Raw genomic sequence first — 17,766 nt, 5'->3', positions numbered from 1 at the left:
GGTTTCTCTTCCTACTCACTTGGGGACAGGTAACATTTTAAAACATACATTTATCACCCCAAAGGTTTCAGTCAGTGAAGCAGAATGCCTTTTTCATGAATCCTCCCTCTTTGTGTTACGGAATAATTTCACAATAAGCAGGTCCATGAGACACATTACATTTCAAGTCTTGTGGGAAGTGCTGAGCTGAACTGCAGTTTTCCATTCTGAGCAGGGCATTAGAGTCTTTCCTCTATTCAGCAGCTTATTTTCTTGAGAAAGCTACAGGAAAATCTTTGAGATTTCTCCCTCCTCTATTTCTGCTTAAAATGATCAGTGCTTGAAGAAGTTGCCCCACTAGAGACATTCAACTTGTCTAGTTCCTAGGAAGTCAGTCTAAAAAGTTAGTTTTAGAGCTTTAAAACACTAACTGAAAACACTTGTTTTCAAATATGGATGCTTAAGCTACAGAAGTCTATTAAAATTCTAAGTATCAACCTAAAGACCAACTCCACATTGCAAACGCGATTCTCGTCAACCTAAAGACCAACTCCACATTGCAAATGCGACTCTCGGTTAATTGGGAAAGTGACAGTTGACAGAATTTGGTCTTCGGCACAGCTGACAAACAGGATTTCAGAAGAAGCACTAGAAGATGACTCACAAATCAATATTTTATACCCTATGAAATGCTTATTTGTTTTCCTCAAGAGGGTAACAGACCAAGCTTTACTAAAAAAGAATAGCAATAACGAAGAAAAAGGAGAATGGTAATGATTTGAAACAGCCTTAGTATTAGCTGGGATTTCCTTAACCTATGCATTTCAGTTTAACACTGATTTCCAAATGAATTTACCCAAAACCATGATCTCTCTTCCTGTGTAATATGTAGGACACATACATATAACCTATGCATTTCAGTTTAACACTGATTTACCCGAAACCATGATCTCTCTTCCTGTGTAATAGGACACATACATGTATTTGAATACATGTACACACGTAATAAAACAATGTAGATTGGTGTGACAAGTCACTTTACCATAATAAGCAACTTCCTTATGTATTATTTTGTTCTCCATAGCCATATGTGAAAATATGCTATCCTGTACATGTGAGTCTAAATACTTATTTTTTTTTAAAAAAATCTCCATTTTAAGTATTTGTGGGAATCAGAATACAAGGTAGTTTCCAAAGCTTTCTGCAGCAAGTTTTCAATAAATATTACCTCTTTTCCATAATTTCCAGTGTTAAATGCAGCAACTCTCTCTTGCTTTTTTCCCTCCTCTTTATCATCTCCAGGATGGTTACTGCACGACTCAGATCTCGACGCAGCTTAAGCATCTTCTCATAAGATGCTTCATCATTTTTTCGATTCTGTAGATACATAGTGTATATGTTTCCCCACATCATTTAAATTAAATAATCTGAATTAAATTCTAAATATTTATGTATATTAAAAAGACCCACAATCTAAAACAAAGAGAAGCATGTGCACATTATCAATGAGCTACAGCTTACCAATACCTTACATAAGTTTAGCAATAGATTAAGAGAAAAAATAAATTCAAAGTTTCATTCAATAGTTCTCCTAAAGTAGTTTCTCTCATATTTTTACCCCTGCAAATTAAAACAAAAGAACATCCCAACTTTTATTGTTTAGTAGAATTTTTTCTTTACATAAGCTACTTTCTGAAAGGGGGAGAATGAAGAGAAATAAAGCAGAGGGAGTTATTGATCTACTTACTTTCCGTGTCTGCATCTTTTCTGTTCGTCTTCTAAAAGCAACGTAAGGGTCATTTGTGCTGGAACCATCTCGCTTCTCTTGTTTCACTGCTGGGATCAGAGAGGGACCTCGACAGTTTTTCCTCTTTTTAATCCAGTACTCATACACTTCTCTGATCAATTCATCGTCTTCCTTCAGCAACAGCTTGGCCTCTTGCAGGCTGACTGGCTAAATGTAAAATCCAGCATGTCACTTTCATACAGCAACGTACAGAATGCGCATTTTAAATCCTTTACTCAAAGTACCACTGTACCTGCTGACCGCTGCCCTTTTCCAGTCTGTCTATCATCTCTTCAAATTGCAAAGGAGAGATGTCCATTCTTTTCTTCAACTTATTCACAAAGATCTCATCTTCCGAATCCAAGTCATAATCCGGCTGCTCAGCATCCAAACTAAAAGCTAAAGGACACAGTGAAAGTTAAAAGTTAGTTTTACTACAGAAAGGTTTTTTCTAATAGCAGTGTCTGGAGTACACACAAGATTCTTCTAAAAACAAAAGCAAAATTATTTGTTTCAATGTTGAAGTAATATTACTTAGAAGTTACTAAGGCTTTTTTCTTAAAAAAATTACACCATTTGGGTTTGTGGGGGTTTTTTTGGAGTACACACAAGATTCTTCTAAAAACAAAACCAAAATTATTTGTTTCAATGTTGAAGTAGTATTACTTAGAAGTTACTAGAGTTTTTTTCTTGAAAAAATTACACTGTTTTGGTTTGTGGGGGTTTTTTTTTGGTTGGTGTTTTTTTTTTTAAAAAAAAAATCAGGAATAGAAGTTGGTATCCATTTAACCATGCTTTTGCTAGCCAACAAGTGCCTTTCAACCTCACTGCTTTCAGTAAGAAATTTTTAGATTGGACAAAATTGGCTAGTATTCTTCAGTTTTATGTACTGTATTATCAACAGTTGACTTCATCCCAAATGCACTTTAAAGGTACCTGTATAAAAGTACATGCGGACTGTATTGCAGTGACCTTACACAGCTCCTCATCAATGATTTTTGTGATGTAGGCGAGTCAGAAAAATCAGGAATAGAAGTTGGTATCCATTTAACCATGCTTTTGCTAGCCAACAAGTGCCTTTCAACCTCACTGCTTTCAGTAAGAAATTTTTAGATGGGACAAAATTGGCTAGTGTTCTTCAGTTTTATGTACTGTATTATCAATTGTTGACTTCATCCCAAATGCACTTTAAAGGTACCTGTATAAAAGTACATGCGGACTGTATTGCAGTGACCTTACACAGCTCCTCATCAATGATTTTTGTGATGCAGGCGAGTCAGACCAAGCAAGTCCAGCATGGTCTCCCCTACACAGCAAGGTATCTTCAAATACAAATAATGTTTTGCAGAACACAAACAACTGTCCTGTTTTCCACAATATCCTATGAAAATGCAGCATTCTGCATCCAAACCAAGATCTCCCTAGTTCTCGTGCATCAGTTAAATTGTTTGAGCTGGCAAGAGACATGAATTTCTTCCCAAGTGCACATTTGGATACACACTGTAAAAAGCACCACTTGTTTTTTATAAACAAATAGGTAAAAGATAAGGCAGCCTAACATCACCATTTCAGCTGTTAGGCCATTAGATACGGAGAAGAAGAATGAAAAAACCTAACCTTGAGATCAGCATGGAAGACTGCTAGTATTAGTCTCTTCTCATTTACTTGGGAGCAGAACAACATACTCTACCTCATCTTCCACCTGATCTAGTGGAAGATGTCCCTCCTCATTGCAGGGGAGGTTGGACTACATGACTTTTAAAAAGTACCTTCCAGCCCAAACTACTTTATAATTCTAGTACTTTAAGCCATCACTGGTAGAAGTCTAACATTTAACCACAGTTAATTAGACAGGAGATCTGTTTACATAGCACAGATACCATTTAAATTCTACTAATTACACCATGCAACAGAATTCTACAACAGACCATAATTTCTATGTTTTCAAAAGTTATCTAAAGTAATGCAGTGCTCCCATCAAGGGCCACATCCATACAGAATAGCTGCTATCTTACAACAAAAACAAAATACAAACAGATTTGCAAGTCATTAGCAATATCAAGAACCATCTAGTTTTATCTGTAGAATACTTCCATCCAGGCACAGGCAAATATTACTGCTACTGCCATTTCTGCTTGGCTTCCCAATCCACTACTGTCATTTTATCCTGGTTAAGCAAGCTGTAACTACTGAGTGATACAGAGGGCCAAAACAGGCCTTTTACATTGCTAAGTATTAATATATAGACATAGATTCAGAAAAGGCATCTATCTAATTCTTGATCCAGAACCAAATATGCCTCTTCAGTAAGAGGCATGTGTGCCTTTACATGTTGGAAAAAATCAATTCTCAGAAGTCAGTCTTGATGCAAGCTCAACAGACATTTAAGAGTAATCTCCTAACTACTAGCAAAAGAAAGTTCTGGGTGTAGACATCAATGAACAAGTTAGTTTACTTACGCTGTATGTGAATCAGCTGCTTTGGCATTTTAAATTCTCCAGGATATATAGATTCATAGTATGCAATATTACTTTCTGCTTCTGGAACCGGTATAACCATGTTATCCCTCTTCTCTCCATATACTTGTTGTGCTGAGATAGCTCGTTGGAGATGATGTTCCTATAAACAAAAAAGTTCAAGATGAAAATCCGAGAAAATATTTTCAGAGCTCAGACTTTTTAAAAGTTGAAGAAAGTCTATTTCTTTGCAAATGCTCTCATTCCAAATCCCTGAGACCAGACCTAAGAAATCGATATCACACTCCATTAACGCGAAGGTCTCTCCGGTAGGTGGCGCTCTCCCTCTGACACAAACACACACCACTGCAGTTACTAAACTTAGTTAAGTCAAGTTACATGTTCTTGGCACACGGAGACACATAAATCCATCTTTACATATTTCTGGAGAGACACTTAAGATTGATTAGACATACAGATTATAACAAGTAGCTGCAGACAGATATTGTCTCTGGTGTTATTCTGTACCATTTATTGCCAGTGATGTCAGAAAACCAGAAAGGAGGCCTATCATCAGCTCCTGTTAAAGAGAAGCACCTATTTTTACCCAGACAGAGAATGATTCCTAAAGACATTCTCCTTTATTGCAATGTTTTCCATTATCCTCCTTTCCCCCCTCCTAATCTGTCAAAGTTTATTATTAAACTATAAACCTGAGGGCAAGACTAATTAACGTGCAGAAATCGCAACTGTTTTTCAAGCTGTAAATTACACCTGTATCTGCCACTACAAGCCAAGTAACAGATTAGTAACATTATGAATTCCAGTAATTTTCTAATGCTACAATTTAAACACATTCCATTCTTCCTGTGCTGCTGTCAAGTAAGTAGTATCGTATATGATCTTATTACATCTGTATCTGTCTAACTTCAATTTTCCCCCTCTTAAGTACAATAAAGGCAATTAACACAGAATCATAGAATGGTTTGGGTTAGAAGCGACCTTAAAGATGGGCAGGGACACCTCCCACCAGACCAGGTTGCTCAAAGCCCCATCCAAGTCTGGTTTTGAACACGTCCAGGGAAGGGGCATCTACAACTTCTCTGGGCAACCTGTTCCAGTGTCTCACCACCCTCAGAGTAAAGGATTTCTACCTAATATCTAATCTAAATCTCCCCTCTTACTGTCTAGACTGAAAGAAGAAAAACCCCAACAATCAAGAAAACTATAAAATAAGCCTTATTGTAGAGTTAGTGCAGCCTCAAAGCAGTATCTATTCCAAGGTATAATTCTGTTGGAAGGACTCACAGGATTTTAGCCTATCTTTACCTTCACACAAGCTGCAGTTATTTTTCTCACATCTGTCCCCTGTTAAAAAGTTTCTTCACAAAAAGAAACTAATGGGAAGAATAAGACGTATCCTACAGTTGTGAGTAAACCTCACTGGACTCCTTTCGATCCTCCAGCATTTGTTAAGCACAGACAGGTATGTCACCTAGGAGATGTGGCAGCTTGAATTCTTTCTTGGGTATGCTACAAAGTAATTTCTTTTCTACCTTTTAGTGAAGCACTGCTGGTGGACACCTCAAATTTGTGTGAATAGTTCTTCAGGAATTTGTCCCAACAGCTACAACTGTTGCAGAACAAGGAATTCAGCTTTATGTCCATGCAGTACAGCAGGACTCTATGTCAAATACATAGTAACAGCCAATGGTTTCTGAGTAACAGCAAAGGGCTTACTGGTTTTATAATAATACAAAGGATTCCTGGTGCATTTTATCCCAACTTGTGTTTTTAAACACAACAAAATGCTTTGTTTCGGGGAATGAAAGGGGGTTAGACACTAAATTAAGATTTCTCCGATTCATCTCTGATAGGAAATGGTCACTGCTAGTTAGTACCAGTAATCTATACTTATTTCCTAACAGGCTTTATTAACAAGTATTTAAAGAAAACTTAACAATATTCTTGAAACAGAAGCACAAATCATAGTTTTGCCCGACTTTCACCCCAATTACAATAATAATTAGTATTTAAGCAGAGCATGTTTGTAGACACACACATTATGAGAGCAACTGGATAAAAGTTCCTCCACTGAAACAGGCAAATTAATCTGCTGTTCGTATCTGCTTCAATTCCTCACAAAGACAACCCACCAAATAAAAGAAAAGAAACAGAAGGGCAACATACCCTTTACACCCCCGTGCACCAAGTTCTCACTTATTTGGACAAAAATTAGCAACTTTGCCCCCAACTTCAACATCTCAACTGGTGGCTCAGCACTTGAAAGAGCATCTCTCTCTCCTGATAATAACCAGATGTGATTGGTAACTCCGAGGGCACTCATTTTTAACATGAAAGCACGTTAAATATCTACAGTTAACTAACCTACTACAGCTTACAGTTCCTATTCTGGAGTCTCTCTCCGCTGTGATTGCACAGCTGATTACTCCCACCTGATTCATCTGAAACCGTAGCCTTTCATTTAAAATGCAGTGGTTTCCTCAGTCTGTCAGAATGGTTTTTAATTCCAAATCCTAATCAAACACACTGGCTGCCATTCATGTTTTCTTGATTTAATATGTAAATGCTGTAGGCCAAGTCACTCTTGAAAAGACCAACAGGCATTTAAAGACAGACCTCTTCAGAAATTTAACAAATCTTTTCACTTTGACTGTTCATCCATTTCCAAATACAGTTTTTCAATCTCATATATTTCCACTATGCAACAGTTTCTATAATACTGCCTCCATGCACTGTGCACCAACGCACTATCGAAGAGCCTTTTTTGTAAGTCAAGACACAACTATCCACGTGCACCAACGCACTATCGAAGAGCCTTTTTGTAAGTTAAGATGCAACTATCCATTACGCCTCTCGCCCTGCCTCAGAAAGAAGTCAGACTGGATTAACTGGGGGTTTGTTCTTGAAAAACTCACATTAGTCGTTCACAAAGAGACTGGTATCTTCCAGGTGATTACTGGGGCCAAATAATTTATATTATCAATATTCCTCCAGGAACTGCTGTTAATATAGCTTGATTGTAACCCTCTAGCTCCTACCTTTTCAACAGGCTCTTAAGGGACTTTGGTTTGGGGTCTTTTGTTCGAGGTTTTTTTGTGGGTTTTATGTTGATTTTATTTTAGGAAGCATGGCTGCAGTGCCTTTTCCCCTTCTCTGAAACATCATCTGCCCCTTAGAAGTTCTCATATAGCTGTGAAATTTTTTCATGCTGTTTCTTTAAATTCCTAGCATGAATTTTAGGTGGGTTAGTCAAGCTCAAAGGCTGCAATTTGTCATGTTAGGAGGAAACTCATTTAACAGTTAGGTACCACCACAAGGTGCACGCGGCCTGGTGCCCCTCGCTGTCATTCTCCATATTACCACTGCCTTATGCCAGACTGAACCTATGACGACAGCTGAGGGAACCAAAACCACAGAAAGCCATCTCTCTCCTGTTATTTCCCCTGAAAACAATTAGAAACAATTAGTCTTCTGACAAATTAGCTCCCTGAATTGCAGTGGAGAAAGGGAGGGAGAAAGATAATTCCCTTTGGTAGCAGCTAGCCATTAAACCGGCTTACCTATATCACTAAACTAAAACCCATCTTTTTAAAATGGATACCAAGAGTGGAAAAAAAAAGAAAAAGATTCATGAAAAGCTATGGCAGATAAACATTTCAACCATCTCAGCTGATCAAATACAGTCAAGAAGGTTTCATCTTACTACAAATATTTACAGAATATTCTCTTATTCTGCACATTCATTACTAGGTGAATCGCACCTCGTTTCTCCTTTCAAGGTGAACCTTTCATGTAAATATTAAGTGTTCATTTATTATTTGTTTCTATTCATCAGTTTCTACTGTCACTGTGTTCAGATTTCTGCGTCAGAGTACATTAAAACAGCTGCAGTCCTCTTACAAAAACTGTCTGAGATACTGAAGAACACAGGAACCCCCTCCCTCTCAACTTGCCTCTCCTGGATCTTTCCTACATACCCTGTTTCACAACACGTATTGAGAATCACAGAATGGTTAGAGTTGGAAGGGACCTTAAAGATCATTCAGTTCCAACCCCCTGCCCTGGGCAGGGACACCTCCCACCAGAGCAGGTTGCTCAAGGCCACATCCAGCCTGGCCTTGAACCCCTCCAGGGATGGGGCATCCATGACTTCCCTGGGCAACCTGTTCCAGTGTCTCACCACCCTCACTAGAAAGAAATTCTTTCTAATATCTAATCTAGATCTCCCCTCTTCCAATTTAAAACCATTACCCCTTGTCCTATCACTACACTTCCTGACAAAGAGTCCCCCTCTGGCTCTCCTGTAGCTCCCTTCAGATATTGAAAGGCCGCTCTAAGGTCTCCCTGGGGCCTTCTCTTCTCTATTTATTGAAGGTAGTTTGTTCTCACCAAAACTGCTCTGCACTTTTACATTTAACTGTTTTCAACCTGTTAGTTATGCCTGCATCCAGAAAAGTTTCCCTCTCCAGCTGCTTTCTCTGCCTGACATAAAAAGCTGTCAGTAATACAACTCTGGGTGCTGGTTGTGCTGTGATGCTCATTTGATCCAGTACTTCCAGCACGATGGCATGGTACTGGTTATCAAACTTCAGTCCCTATACCCTGTACTAAGGCTCATCCAGATTTATGTTTAAAGCTATTCAGAATTTATCCAAAACCAAGAAATCTGCTTGCTCTTCCCCCTACCAAGTTAATTTTCCATCAGGGTAGCCTCCTACATTGGCTCATCACGTGGTCAGACAATCCCAGAGTGCAAGGGATGCAGTAAGAGCACTCAGCCCAGAGCCAGAGGGTGTCTGAGGAGAAGAGCAGCTTCATTGCATTCTGCAACACCCAGCCAGTAACAGGAAACTGCCACTTACTCACCCCACTACACTCCTGTCCAGAAAAGTGTTTAGACAGTTAACATTCCAACACTTACCAGATTATCCTGCTAGTTGTTTAAACAAGCAAAACCACTTTCCTCATTTAGAAATTCTCCTCTAATTAGACAGTCCACAGGAAAAGCCCACCAAAACAGCAACCCTTCTTCTGACTACACAGAAGGCATGATGCATTTAAGACATTTCCTAAGCAAAACTGTATCTTGACCCCATTTCTTATTCCATGGTCTTCCTTTCTATTAATTTTAAGATACCAAGTTTGTCCCTTGTATCCACTCTTATTGTATTGGTATTGCCATGCATGTTTCAAAACATGAAAGAGCAAAAAACAATCTAAAGCAAATTAGCAGCAAGGAAGGCAGTAGGGAAAGCAGGAACGCCGCAGAACAGCTCCCGCAGCAGCCTGAAGGAATTGGAACTTCAGCTCTGCTGTGGGGGGCCATGGACCTCTCTCAAATAAGAATGCAAGGACACGGTGTAATTCCTCAAAAGAAGTTTAGTACTTGCATGCTTGTTGCGTTTCTACCACACTACATTAAAAAAAACCAACCCTGAATTACAATAATTAGAACACAAAAGAACGGATACTGTAATTGCAGTTTAATCTGACTACAAGCAGCCATTCTTGCCTGGAAGCAGAAGCAGAGCAACTGAAAGCAAGCAGCTATTTGCCTTCACATTCTGGTAATACTTGGTAAGTTTCTGGCAACAAACAACTGTCAGATTCCAAGTTGGTTACACATTCTCAAAGAAAACTGGCACTGAGGGAGCACAAAGATGTCTTTGATGAAGTATTTACTCTGCAGCACACCTTGAAGACTGTATTCAAAGTAAGGTAACCACAACACAAGGCATTAAGAGACTAAATGAAATAACCCTGTCATTAACAAACCAGAGGGACAGAATGCATATAATGATTTTAGAAAGTCAATTGAAACAAATGTTACTGCAGTAGCAATGAGCGTATCTTCATAAGAATGAAAGAAACAAGAAGAAACTGTTTTGTAATTGGATTGCACGTTTCTTCAAATAATTTCTCCAAATAATTTCTCCAAATTGCTCCAGAGCTCTCAAAAGAGATAATTTCAGTTAAGGCACACATGCTTATGGAAATGACCAAAGCAGCCAACTCTGAAGTCCAGTGCATAGAACAGAGTAGAAAGTCTCCAAATTCTCAAAGCCTACCCTGAAGAAGGAAGTGCCGTCTTTGTCAGTGGAAGCAGAAGATGGGGTGGTGCAGGGAGCCACATGCAGCAAGCAGAAAGAGTTTTTAAAAATATTTGTACTTATAAGAAGGACACAGGAGTGAGTTCAAGTCTGTGTACACCACAATCATGTCTTTACCTCTAAAATACAAAAATATACAAAAGGACACTACAATTGATTCTGTCATACTGGGAACTACGTCAAACCACTGCCCATCTATTGGTCTCCGCAGACCTGCTGACTTCCCTCCGTGTGACTGGGGAGAATCCTCTCACACCCATCCCTTGCCTGACAGAAGTGCTTTGCAAAATCACCATCTCACAGCGCGCACTATAACATTTAAGGTACAAGAACTATAAAGGATACCAGTTTCAACATGTAGTGATCAAGAAGCATTAGGCTCACAACAGTTAAACCAGAAGACAGCTGAGACAGAATCAAGAACATACAAGTGTACAAACTCAGGGACCTCCCTTTTTTATACGTTTTACTTTCTAGCAACTTAGGATCTAAAACTCTTTTAGAAAAAACCTAAACACACAGGAAGAATCCAACAAAATTGCAGCTCACCTTAAACACAAACACGTTACTCTATAATTAATTTGAAATAAGAAAACATTAAGAAGTGGGAAAAAAATCAGAAGTTTTTAATTATGTCATCCAGAAGTGATGAACTGGTGCAAGGACAACCCGATTCCAGGCTGTAAGATAAAGACTTCTGGCTGCTAAATTCACAGGGACAATATTGTTCCTACACCTTGGTTATCTCACATCCACAACATTTACTGGTGGAAGGACAGTGGAAGACAACACAGCAAAGTTGCTAGGAGACCCAGCTGCACACCAAGACCATTCAGACTAACCCATCCCATAACATATGGCAGGGACTTCTGAAGCACTTCCCTGACCTACTGCGTGCAAATCACTCCCCAACCTCCCCTTTCCACGGCTCGGTGAGCTATGGGATACATATGCTGTCTCTCAGCCATATGAGGATCTCAGTAACCTGCACGATCAGGGAAGGTGGCCTCTTTCAGAAGACTGATGGTCAATCTACTCTAAAGGAAATTTGTCCGTATATTCAATAACTCTGTGCACAATTCTTTGCACAGGAATAAAACAACCAAACTGGCTTATTCTCTTCACCTCCTCCTTGTGTTCCCGGATCTTAGATGTCCTGCAACTTACTAATCAGACACAATTTATATCCAAGATTAGAAGAATCATGGATTATGCCACCCCCCTCACTCACATTATCCCTCCTTCTCCCCCACCCCCACCCCAGAGCCAGTTCAGGCATCAGAAATCTGTATCTGTGGGACTCTCCGGGGGCAGGGGGAGGGAGGGGTGGTTATCTGCCACTGCGATGGAAAGGGCTCACCCAGGGACAGGCAAGCACCAGTGATGCTGCAAGCAAAGGTAGAGAGCACACAGCCAGAACACAGCACCCATCCGTGATCAATGTAAACTGTGCAGTGATAATCCAGACTTCCATCAAATTTTTCTTATCTTCAGGGCAGCAAGCGGCTTTAACAGCTTCTACTATGACTGAAAGCAAAAGCACTCGGTTCTTCCTGAACAAGAGGCATCACAGCTCATTACTGAAACACTTATTACAGAAACATACCACACACTTTTCCTTTTGCTACTCCACACGCACACCCAGCCACACGCCACTCCATGCAGAACAGTGCAGACATTCTGACAGGCTTCTTACAGCATCTATTTCCAAACAACTGCTGGTGAAGAACTCTCAATCTGAGGCGCACTGACAGGGGCAATCTGACCCCACAGAAGTCTTCAATGGGTGTTCTAGTGCAAGATCAGTCCCCAAGCTACATCAGACCTTGTCTCTGGGACAGCAAAGCCCAACTCCTGAATACCAGCTTATAGATGTGACCATTGATAATGGCAAGGCTACACTAACCGTACATGCAGCTTCTACCCTCTTGACCTCAAGTACATGAATATCACATGTGTTGGCAATAGTTTAAATTTGGTCACAACAAGCACAAGGGACAGGACAGAAGTGGTGGGCCAACAAAGTAGCGTTCTGTCATTCCCTTCTCTCCCACTGTGACGGGTCCTGAGGAAGCCAGTAGATCAGTTCTCTCCCCCACCCTCCAGTCTGGCCCACAAGCAACTGTAAGCCATCTTTCTGTTATGACTCCCAGCACACACGGACACAGGATAAACACCTTCTCACATCAGTTTAAGCTGCCTGTAGACTCCCCAAACCACATGGCTCTAGATCTTCCCATCTGAGGCTGCCAAGATCTCTCAATGCCCTCAATCACTCCATGCAGTAGAGGAAATTGTTTTTTTACTATTATAGCAGAACCTAAAACTGTCCCTTCATATTCCAAAGATGGAGAAAAGGTATGGAGATTGCTTCTGTTAATCAACTGATGTCAGTCTCATGAGTAGTCAATTAAGAAGGATTCCACTGTAATTACTATAATAATTAGATTTCTGCTACAAACGCCAACTTAAAATAGCTGCACAGGATTAAACAGCAATTGCTCAGTGAAAATGTGATCTAATTTACTTTCAAAAATATGTGTTTTTGTAATTAACAGACAATCAAGAAACCTTGCTAACTATTAGCCTTTTTATCTGGAACACTGGTTAGGAATGAGGTCAGCCACACAGTCTTCAGCATCGTAGCCGACTGCTTTGTCCATGTTCAAATCAGACACTTCTAAGAGTACACTAGGAGATGGCACTTTTCTTGGAAAAATTCTGCTTCCATATTAATGGACTTTCAGCAGCAAATTACTTACAAATTCTGGGAAATATTCACGTGTGATGCTTGTTCAGCGCATGGTGGTAGGGAAATAGAGGACACATAGGGCACTGGATTCAGAAGTCTAAAAACATTAGTGCTAGAGATCACACCACCACTAGAAGAAACGGAGAGTGATTTGCTGTACTGTTACCAGAAGACTGAAAGAAAATTAGTTTTGTATTTTAAATTACTGTGGAAAACAGAGTGGCAGAGATGAAGAAATGAATGAGACGGGCTCAAGACATACTAGAGAGGGTAACGTACACAACCTAGGAACCCTAGGAATCTGTAAGACTCTAGTATTTAATGCATACATTAATTACACAGTGTAGTTCACAAACGGAATTTAACACCTCAATCCTCCCAGGCACAGGCCCTGTGCAGAGACCCTGCCTCCAGAGACTGAATGACTCGGGTGCTTGCCAGCTCACCGCTGGACTGCACGCATTCAGAACCACGGGACTCAGCAGACTCCACACCAGTTTGAAATACTTTGTTTAGGAATTGCTAACAGCTCAACACCAGCAGAGGGGCTATCCCATCCCTCAGTGCTGCCCACAGCCATACAAATTCCCCATCTTCTCCTCTGTAACCCCTTTGACTCTCATGGAACTCCTCAGCCTATGCAGCCCTGTAACTCAGGGAGGAGGGAAGAGTTATTCTTAGATGAGTCTTCCAGTGTGAGCTGAACCAGTGCACACACAGGTAATGTAAAGATCACGGCAAGCTCTGGAAACACAGTGGATTTGCCTCTTTTTAACACCAACACAGCTAAACCAGCTCAGCCCATCTCATGTGATTTTGCCGCAGTTGACTCATAATAAAATTGCATCTAGTTCCTAAGTTAAAAGATAAATGCAGCAATACCTTGCTGCCTGCTTAAACATGACTGTGCATCAGCAACACTGCGTAACACCTCAAATAATTATGGATGGCAAAAGCTGTGCACTTGGATTCCAGCATTTCTACTAGTTACAGTGACTTGATACTACTGTTAACAGTACTGAGCACTGATTAAAAAAAAGCAGAGGAACATGCAGCCCAACTTCACAGCAAACAAGTTTCTATTCTATTTCAGTACTCTTCTGAAGGATACTCATATGGAGATGTACTTAGGGTTGTGTGTTCCAACATAAGACAGGGGGCCTCAACTATTTCAGGTACATATCATAGCAGAATATTGTACACAGCACTGGGTGAAGTTAAAGGTAAGCTATAAATCCATATTTAGATAGATAACAGGACTTAAAAAGAAGTCCACTGAGTTGAGTGAAGTTTTATACTACATTTCTCTCAGTTTTCTATGTCAGCTGTGGAAAAAAATAAATCTACCACTCTCACCCACAGTAGCTGTCCCTCAGACCAGGTTTTCAAATGATCCTCACTAAACCAACCTCTTTTCCTTTGCAGTTGAGGCATATCTCTACCTAGATCCATTAATCAACTTGGCAGCAGTACACAATCAAGACAGGTAAGGTAGAGAAAAACACCAGGCAAAGCCGTAACATGCAGCCTGAGGAGTGCCTCTATCTCTCCCGTATTAGTCCAGGACAGGCTTCAAAACATTCCCTTCCACAGGCCAGGCTGCACACACTGCAGATCCCAACGGCTTCCCACATCTACATCCGCCCAAAGATTCTGAAGTAAAAAACCAAGTCTACTTAAGAACAGGATCTCGTTTGTTCTGTTAAAAAGCATTAGAAACAGATCTCGAAAACAATATCTAGAGCTACTATTTCCCCCCTCAGAATCTGCAGTAAGACTCCGGAACTTCACATTACCTGGAGCTTGAAGGTCAGTCTCTAAACACTGAATTGTGCAACTACCCAAGGCCTTTACATCAACCCATGTCCAAACTGGTTGAGTGCGCTAACCTAAATGCTAGGCATTTCAAAGAATATAAAAACATTTTTGGAAACTAACTGCAAGACAAGTGTGGATTTTTCAGAGTGATACTTTGCCTAACACCATCTCAAAAAGGAGTCCATGGGCATCCCTACCAAGGGCAGTAAGGACAGCACAAAAAACCGAAGCCCCACTTCCACAGCTGTCCTCCCCCAGAGCCACAAGGTATCAAAAGATGGGAGTGCAAGCCACATTGAATTTTATAGTCTTTGTGGTTTTATTTCTATGAAATTTTTAGCCCAGTGTGCACTATGCAACTCTAATGTTAATATAGAGGCTTGAGAGATACCCAACACACACGTAACTTTACTTTTGGATGGGGAAAAAAGGCAAATTAACAAAAAATAACAATAAGAAAAACTGATAAATCAGTGAGTAAGCCATGGTGCTTACACAGTATCACACAAAACTACAACTGTACCTTGCCATAAGATTGCTTTATTTACAAGATTCTTGACAGGTTTAACTATGTCTTCTGTAAAGTACAGTTTCATTATCTCAAGCATTCATATTTAAATATAATAGTACTTGATTGATATTTATACCGAACATTAGAGAGTATTCAAGTTCTATGGGGACAGCAAAACACCAAAACCATTATCAAAAAAACCAAGTATCAACACCTGTGTAAATTTATTCATTTATGAGTTAAGGGTCAGTAGCTCACGTCAGACAACCAAAAAGAAGGTTTCTGTAACAACCTAAACAATCTACACACCTTTTAAGAAGTCACATGTGCATTCCACATAAAAAGCTCATATACAACAGTTCAGTTAGAAAAATTGAAGAAGCTTCCAGACCGTCACCTTAAACTATCAAGCTTATTTCTGATTTCAAAAATAAACAAACAAAAAAATCTTTTAGCATTATTCACTTCAGTGCTACAGGGAAAAATAAACTCTGTAGAAAAAGCACATAGTGAATCACAGTAATGACTAAAAGCTAGTCTGTTAAAAAACATCACAGTTTTGTAGACTCCACATTATCTGCATTTTAAGTACTTTATTCCTCTGTATAACACACAATGGAAATAAAACTGTCATACAGTGATGAACAGAACCGTGAGTTGCACAAATACGCACAGGCTGGCAAGAGTACACCTAACCCTGCCCTTGGTAACTGTCACATTGTCAACAGAATTAAAGTTCCCATCTGATTTTCCACCAAATTACAACTTCTGCTGTAAGAAAAAAACCACAACCAAAATAAACCCCCATGCATTGCAGTTTTAACTCTTACTAAGAGAAGAGTTCTTCTTGTACCAAGACCGCATGGTATGAAGCAAGCTGCTAAGACATTTGAGAAAACTAAAGAAACCCCCCTGAAAGTACAAATGCTAGAAAAGACATACTCAAGAGTTACACCGCATAAGGCATCTACTAGAGAAATCTACTTAGTAAATAGTATAGAACTAAGTTTTGTCAAAATATGTTCATGAAAACTCGAGTAAATCCTACCAATACTTTTCAACTAAACTGTCTTAGCTTCTGTATTCACAACACACAACAGATCAGAATTTCAGATCTAATGCCACAAAGGTGGAAAAGTGCTTCCTCAGTATTGACAGTGACAGGTGCAATACTGGAGAACTTAAAATAGATTTCCCAAAGATTACACATCACTGTGATCAGCTTATTTATGTATTTCCTGCTGCAGATGTCAGTCTTCAGCTTGCAAATCTACAGATTTAGTCACTTTTCCTGGCTTGGAATGAACATTGCTACATTTGAAGGCACAAAGATGCTACCTAGAGCAGAGATCTGCGTTAGGCGGAAAGGCTCAGGTTAAATACCAACCTAAAAGTTTCCTGATCAGTAAAAATGTGTTTTGAATTACAAAGTGATACATGCACTATGAGTCAGGTCCCAAATCATTATTTTTTATAGGTCGGCTATTCTTGGTGTCTTGTAATCTCCGTATTTATTTAGATTGCCTTTAAAAGCACAAGACAGACTAGCATTTCAAATTCACTACCTTATACATGCAGTTATGTTCAAAACTCTTTTTAAGGCTGGTAAAAACAGTGAACAACTAAGACAGGTAAAACACAGTAAAGCCATATGGTGGAGAGGAGGAAAGAAGGAAGAACAGCGGTGAATGGGAAAGGTTTACTGTAAGGACAAGCATCAATGCGTTGTAACTGTCATTGTCATTCTCTGTGGACACAGGAAGAGTTAAGTGCCTGACAGGGACAAATCAGGACTACTGGAAGTGATTTACAAGGAGACAGAGTGGGCCAGTTCAGGTCACAAGATCAATTTTAGCCCAGCCAAGTTTTTTGTTTTGCCACAACTGAAGTGGTATTTTAATACCTTTCACTACACAGAATTCAAGTCAGTTTATTACCTTCATTTATGGAAACATAACAAACAAAAAAACCAATCCCAGCACAAGGCCCCCTCACTTTTCCATCATTCCTTAGGTTTTCACTTTTTATGTCTACTGCATTAGTAAAAAGCCTCTGCCCACAACATAAATTAAGTACACCTGATCTCTCAATGAACAGAAACATATTATTTCCTCCACCTCTTAACAGGCGGAACAGTTGAACACCATCATGATTGTCACAACACAGAGCTGCCTGCTTCTCCACCACACCTGCAGCTGCAGACTGCTACTGATTAAATGATACTGATTCTAAATTCCTGGCTATACACGAATAAAGTTTCACGGTCATGAATATCCATTATTTAATGTCCCTCTATAATATATAAATTAATATACTGTAGTGCAATAGGC

The 17,766-nt window shown here is 39.7% G+C and overlaps 1 protein-coding gene across 4 annotated transcripts in view; it reads right to left on the bottom strand.

Annotated features, from left to right (window-relative positions):
- Positions 1–17,766, bottom strand: part of EPC1 (enhancer of polycomb homolog 1 (Drosophila)) — a 72,820-nt gene that overhangs the window by 25,902 nt on the left and 29,152 nt on the right. For all 4 annotated transcript variants that reach the window (XM_014944996.1, XM_014944998.1, XM_014944997.1 and 1 more), the window contains 4 exons: positions 4,225–4,384; positions 2,019–2,164; positions 1,727–1,933; positions 1,208–1,356 (listed from right to left, as the gene is read on the bottom strand). In XM_014944996.1, coding sequence (XP_014800482.1) covers positions 1,208–1,356; positions 1,727–1,933; positions 2,019–2,164; positions 4,225–4,324 — 602 coding nt within the window. In that variant the 5' untranslated portion in view covers positions 4,325–4,384. Of the gene's footprint in view, positions 1–1,207; positions 1,357–1,726; positions 1,934–2,018; positions 2,165–4,224; positions 4,385–17,766 lie in introns of those variants that run through there.

Source organism: Calidris pugnax, unplaced genomic scaffold (genome assembly GCF_001431845.1).
Source record: "Calidris pugnax isolate Ruff unplaced genomic scaffold, ASM143184v1 scaffold54, whole genome shotgun sequence".
In the NCBI taxonomy this organism is placed as follows: domain Eukaryota; kingdom Metazoa; phylum Chordata; class Aves; order Charadriiformes; family Scolopacidae; genus Calidris; species Calidris pugnax.
The sequence above is the reverse complement of the archived record's forward strand: the minus strand, read 5'-3'. Positions and strand labels throughout refer to the sequence as shown.